Source organism: Saccopteryx bilineata, chromosome 4 (assembly GCF_036850765.1).
Source record: "Saccopteryx bilineata isolate mSacBil1 chromosome 4, mSacBil1_pri_phased_curated, whole genome shotgun sequence".
NCBI lineage: Eukaryota > Metazoa > Chordata > Mammalia > Chiroptera > Emballonuridae > Saccopteryx > Saccopteryx bilineata.
The window spans coordinates 298,125,108-298,131,591 of NC_089493.1; the positions used below are offsets into that span (position 1 = coordinate 298,125,108).

The 6,484-nt window shown below is 50.3% G+C and overlaps 1 protein-coding gene across 1 annotated transcript; it reads right to left on the reverse strand.

Moving 5' to 3' along the window:
• Positions 1 to 1,952: 1,952 nt before the first annotated feature.
• On the reverse strand, positions 1,953 to 5,329 carry LOC136335757 (uncharacterized). Its single transcript, XM_066276853.1, has 2 exons — positions 5,218 to 5,329; positions 1,953 to 2,761 (listed from the first exon to the last, which is right to left on the reverse strand). The coding sequence occupies exons 1-2, from the start codon at positions 5,327 to 5,329 to the stop codon at positions 1,953 to 1,955; spliced, it is 921 nt and encodes a 306-aa protein (XP_066132950.1).
• Positions 5,330 to 6,484: the final 1,155 nt, after the last annotated feature.

The window sequence follows — 6,484 nt, forward strand, 5'->3', positions numbered from 1 at the left end:
CTTCGGTGAGAAGAGCCTGTCTGGCAGGCGAGGATTTCATTCCGTCTGTTTGTTTGGGGGACTTGGAGGGTGGTGAGGTTTTGAACAGATGGGGAGGCGGGAGGCTGGGTGTTCAGGCAGCTGAAACGGCACAAGTAAACAGACACGGAAGGGCTGTGTGAGCTCAGAAAGCGGGTCCTGGGGGGAAAGGAGGTAGGAGGGGGCTCGGGCTGAGGACAGGCGTGGGGTCTCCAGATCTTAGAGCAGGAGAGCTGGGGGAGCAGGGCTGAGCCCCAAGCTGAGGGGTGACAAGGAAGGCGCAGCAGTGACGATGATTCTGTGACATCTGAGAGGAGTGAAGAGGAGAGAGGAGACCGCGGTGGGGAGGGGGTGAAGTCAGCGCTGGGACTCAAATAATTTAACGTCCGGTTCTCTGCTCTAACGACCGTGTTAAGTATAAAAAAAACTATATACCGAAAGGTAGTTTATTATTTCATGCATTCCATACTTAACCGAACCCGGGACTTCCACAGTCCGGGCCGATGCTCTACCTACCACGGAGCCAACCGGCCAGGGCCTCAAAACTTAAAAATAAATGCGAAAGATCTTTCCGTCACGGGACATGTCTGTGAGCCAGACACTGAACATGGGTTTATGGATTATCATGTCCTGCTCGCGCCCTGGAAGTTATGCGTCCAGTGTAAGGCCGTACGCCCCCTGCCTCAGCCAGCATCGCTCGGTTAGGACAGGTGGAGGTGAGACGATTTGTCAGCTTCGTCTCACCCCGCCCTGTGCCACTCACTGGAGCCCAGAGGCTCATTCTAAAATGCTCTTGTGCCAACCTGCTGGTCTTGCAGCAAAACCCTGTCTCCTCACGGGCCCTCTTAGCCTTTCATCGCCGACCTCTGGTTGTCTCTTCCCAGACCATTCCTACTCTGTGCACTGTCCACAGTGAATAAAACCCGGTCCCTCCAGGGAAAGGAAATGTGCCTCTCTTGTCTGAGCCTTCCCGCCTGCCTTCCTCTTCCTCTTCCTCTTCCTCTTAGACGGCTGCCTTCTGCCCCTTCCTCTTCAGCCAGCTACTTCTTACCTATCCTGGAAACTTAAGCACCACCTCCACCAGGAAGACCACCTCGATTTCCTTAGGTTGCTTTTGCCTACCCAGCATTCCCCACGCTTTGGGTAGCAGAGCCATTTCTCTTTGAGAAAAATAAATAAATACTTCTCCTCTAATCCAGACACTGTTGGTGGGTGTGCCAGAAAATGGTTGAACATTTCCTCCCATCCATTTCCTTTCTTGGCACAAAAGGAGACTACAATTCCCAGACTCCTTTGCTATGAGAGCAAAACAATATGACTACATTCTACTGTTGGGACAGAGACAGGATAAATGTCACCTCCAAGTACAGCCCCCAAAAGCCCAGGTGACCACCCGCACTCTCTCCCTTTCTGTGGCGGCCATAAAGGCTCCGTGCTGGAAACAGCAGGGTCACGTGATGGCAACAGCAGGGTCACGTGATGGCAACAGCAGGGTCACGTGATGGCAACAGCCAGGGTCACGTGATGGAAACAGCAGGGTCACGTGATGGATAGGGTAGGATCCCCGCTTAGAAGAGCAGCACTCCCAGAGGAACTGCCCGGTTTTCACCTGGACGGTGACATGAGTAAGACATTAGCCTTTGGTGTGTAAGCCCCTGAAATTTGTGGGTGGAGACGGTGCTGGGGTTTTCGTTACAGTCTGGCCTCTCCTGAGTCCTACGCTGTGAACGTCAATGAAAGCAGCCTGTCCTTCCTTCCCGTTTGACCCAAGCCCACGGGGAGCTCTCAGGATGGAGGAGAGCAACACAAAACCACTGGTTCCGACTCATCGAGAGGTGGTTCTGATTCCTCTAGCAGTAGTTCCGATTCATCTAGCAGTGGTTCTGATTCATCGAGCAGTGGTTCTGATTCCTCTAGCAGTGGTTCCGATTCCTCTAGCAGTGGTTCTGATTCATCGAGCAGTGGTTCCGACCATCTAGCAGTGGTTCCAATTCATCGAGCAGTGGTTCTGATTCCTCTAGCAGTGGTTCTGATTCATCGAGCAGTGGTTCTGATTCCTCTAACAGTGGTTCCGATTCCTCTAGCAGTGGTTCTGATTCATCGAGCAGTAGTTCCGATTCCTCTAGCAGTGGTTCTGATTCATCGAGCAGTGGTTCCGATTCCTCTAGCAGTGGTTCCGATTCATCGAGCAGTGGTTCCGATTCATCTAGCAGTGGTTCTGATTCATCGAGCAGTAGTTCCGATTCCTCTAGCAGTGGTTCTGATTCATCGAGCAGTGGTTCTGATTCCTCTAGCAGTGGTTCCGATTCATCGAGCAGTGGTTCCGATTCATCGAGCAGTGGTTCCGATTCCTCTAGCAGTGGTTCCGATTCATCGAGCAGTGGTTCCGATTCATCGAGCAGTGGTTCCGATTCTTCTAGCAGTGGTTCTGATTCATCGAGCAGTGGTTCTGATTCCTCTAGCAGTGGTTCCGATTCATCAAGCAGTGGTTCCGATTCATTGACTGGTGGTTCTGATTCATCGAGCAGTGGTTCTGATTCCTCTAGCAGTGGTTCCGATTCCTCTAGCAGTGGTTCCGATTCATCTAGCAGTGGTTCCGATTCATCGAGCAGTGGTTCCGATTCCTCTAGCAGTGGTTCCGATTCATCGAGCAGTGGTTCTGATTCATCGAGCAGTGGTTGTGATTCATCGAGCAGTGGTTCTGATTCATCGAGCAGTGGTTCTGATTCCTCTAGCAGTGGTTCTGATCATCAAGCAGTGGTTCAGATTCATCGAGCAGTGGTTCTGATTCCTCTAGCAGTGGTTCTGATTCATCGAGCAGTAGTTATGATTCCTCTAGCAGTGGTTCTGATTCCTCTAGCAGTGGTTCCGATTCATCGAGCAGTGGTTCCAATTCATCGAGCAGTGGTTCCGATTCCTCTAGCAGTGGTTCTGATCATCAAGCAGTGGTTCAGATTCATCTAGCAGTGGTTCTGATTCATCGAGCAGTGATTCTGATTCCTCTAGCAGTGGTTCCGACCATCTAGCAGTGGTTCCGACCATCTAGCAGTGGTTCCAATTCATCGAGCAGTGGTTCCGATTCCTCTAGCAGTGGTTCTGATCATCGAGCAGTGGTTCCGACCATCTAGCAGTGGTTCCGACCATCTAGCAGTGGTTCCGATTCATCGAGCAGTGGTTCCGATTCCTCTAGCAGTGGTTCCGATTCATCTAGCAGTGGTTCTGATTCCTCTAGCAGTGGTTCCGATTCATCGAGCAGTGGTTCCGATTCATCTAGCAGTGGTTCCGATTCATCGAGCAGTGGTTCCGATTCATCTAGCAGTGGTTCTGATTCATCGAGCAGTGGTTCCGACCATCTAGCAGTGGTTCTGATTCCTCTAGCAGTGGTTCTGATTCCTCTAGCAGTGGTTCCGACCATCTAGCAGTGGTTCCGACCATCTAGCAGTGGTTCCAATTCATCTAGCAGTGGTTCTGATTCCTCTAGCAGTGGTTCCGACCATCTAGCAGTGGTTCCGACCATCTAGCAGTGGTTCTGATTCCTCTAGCAGTGGTTCTGATCATCTAGCAGTGGTTCCGATTCATCGAGCAGTGGTTCTGATTCCTCTAGCAGTGGTTCCGACCATCTAGCAGTGGTTCTGATTCCTCTAGCAGTGGTTCTGATTCATCGAGCAGTGGTTCTGATTCCTCTAGCAGTGGTTCCGACCATCTAGCAGTGGTTCTGATTCCTCTAGCAGTGGTTCTGATCATCGAGCAGTGGTTGTGATTCATCGAGCAGTGGTTCTGATTCCTCTAGCAGTGGTTCTGATTCCTCTAGCAGTGGTTCTGATTCATCGAGCAGTGGTTCTGATTCCTCTAGCAGTGGTTCTGACCATCTAGCAGTGGTTCTGATTCCTCTAGCAGTGGTTCCGACCATCTAGCAGTGGTTCCGATTCGTCGAGCAGTGGTTCTGATTCATCGAGCAGTGGCGCCCCGAAGACACGGCTCAGTGGTTCCTGCCTCCTGGGACCCGAGTCGATCCGGATCCTGCTCTTAAAAAGCCTGGTCAATGTGACTTTAAATTCTTGCCTCCGTCGTCCCAGCGTGGATCCTACTTTGACCCAAGGGATTTACTTCCTAATCCTGGTCTCCCCGCCATTTACTTCTACGATCAACCTGGCGATTCTACAACCCCAGGGGCCTGAGGCAGAAACCCTTCCGAGTCCTGGGGGCTCCAAGTCCAGTCTCCACTGTCGGCCGCACCAGGGCGGCCATGACTGCATCCTGTCCCCTAGGCTAGAATTCGACGTGGCTGAGGCTCCTTGGTGTTATTTCCTTTCCAAATTCACTTACTCCTCTTTTAAGTTTGCAGGATGGACATAAACTCCCACAATTCAAGGGTCACAGACGTAGGATCTGGAGCCAGATTTCCTTTATTTAAATCATCACGTGTGACTCACTGGTAAATGACCATGGACATTACTCTCAGAGCCCCAATTCTCTTATGGCAAAGTGGGCCTAATCACAGTCCCTAGCCTCAAGACTTTTATAAAATTTGATAACATTCATATATGTCAAAGACTTAGGAACAGGGTCTGCTACAGAGTAGGCACTCCGTGAACATGAGCCATGTGCCACATCCTAACCATATTTTCTCTTTAATCCTGTCCTGAAGAGCATTATATCCTCCTCTTTACAGAGGAGTCAGGTGGAGCTCCCAGAAGTTAAGTCAGGGGCCCTGGGTGAAGGTGAAACAATGTATCAGGGATGTAGCCAAGATTCCAAGGCCTGCCTCTCCGCCCCAGGACGCTTCTGCTTCCCCGAAGCCAGCATACCAGGGCCGCCAAGGTTTACTCAGCCCTATTAATTAATGTTTTCCCAACCAGGTTTGCTGCTTTTGAATACACAGTTTCAATTATCCCCCTGACAGCCCTAGGCAGCGTGTCACGTTACCCCCAACCAGCAGCAGAGGAAGGACTCTCAGGGATGTTAAACAAGTGGGCGGAGTTCAAGCAGCGAGTGAGAGGCTCGGGCTTGGAATCCAGGTCACTCTGACTCCCAGGGCTCTCTCCCCTGCATCTGGCGACCTCTCGTAATAATGATGAGAGCTATTGAGTGAGCTCTCTTTTATGTCCCAGGCAAAGACCAACTGTCACAGCTCCCTGGCTGGCGAGGCATGTCATCCCGAGGAGACCGAGGGAGCCAGGCACTGAATCCCTCACCCACGTGCATGCAGCTCCTGAGGGGCAGGGGGCAGGACTTGAACCCAGACCAGCAGCGTCCGTGCTGTGTGTCCTGTCGAGCTGCAGAGACCTGAGGCCTCCTCCAGGAAGGACATTCTGCTGCGCCTGTCACCTCACGGGCCACATCGCAGCTGTGCCATGGCAGCTCGCTGATTCACGTGCTTTTGCTGTGATTTAGAATTTGAGACACTTTCACCCAAACTGAAGTTTCTCTGCAGGCTATTAAAAAAAAGGGGGGGGGGTTGACCTAGCAAACGAGGGGTGAAAACAAGATGATAGGACACGGGCAAGGCAGGGGCTCTTATAGAAACGCGTGCATCCGGAACGGCACCCTCTTGAAGAAATGGTTTTCCAGAACTACTGCGGAAGGACTCCTAGGGTGCCGGCGGTGGTAGCTCACCGGGGCGGGATGCAGCCGGTTCGCACCAGGGCGGCAGAACCGATACCTCATTACTTTGTTGAGTTCTGAACTGGCGGTTAAGATGGCACCTGTCGTCAGGGCTCTCTCTGAGGTGGGCACCTGAGCAGCCGCCCAGTGTGGAAATCACAGATGGACATTCCTTACTCTTTTATAACCTTCATCTGCACACCAGCGTATTCTAAGTGCCCGTAGTCATGTTCATTCTGTCCGTAGGTGGAAAAAAAAATTGCAAGTGAGGATGCTAATCAAGAAGCAATATGGAAATATCTTAAAGAACAGTTTTATTGTGTGTGTGTGTGGTTTTTTTTTTTTTTGGTCAGGTACTATTTAATATTTTTTCATTCATATTTCTAAACTCTTTCTTATAACATCATCTCGTGTTGTGTATCTCTTTTATTGTTTTTTTTAATTAAATTTAATGCAGTGACATTGATAAATCAGGGTACATATGTTGAGAGAAAATATCTCTAGATTATTTTGACATTTGATTGTGCTGTATACCCCTCCCGCAAAGTTAAATTGTCTTCTGTCACCTTCTATCTGGTTTTCTTTGTGCCCCTCCCCTCCCCTAGCCCCTCTCTCCTTCTTCACCCCATCCCCCCTCCACCAACTCCCCTCCCCTGTTGCCATCACATTCTTGTTCATGTCTCTGAGTCTCATTTTTATGTCCCTTCTATGTATGGATTCATCTTAGTTTTTTTTCTGATTTACTTTATTGTTCTTATTTAAGTATTCAATGCTTATAATGAGCTACCTGTTGGTATACTAATTATGGTCATGAGGGCAGAGAGCCAGCTGTCCACTTATTTGAGTCCCACCACTGCAGCTC

What these genes read in the sequence shown, in the direction of transcription:
- LOC136335757 (XM_066276853.1), bottom strand. Translation starts at nt 5,329, where the DNA reads ATGTCCTTCCTGGAGGAGGCCTCAGGTCTCTGCAGCTCGACAGGACAC. An exon ending in CCCTCAGGAGCTGCATGCAC is followed by an intron (nt 2,762 to 5,217) that starts GTGGGTGAGGGA and finishes CTTGATGATCAG; the next exon opens with AACCACTGCTAGAGGAATCA.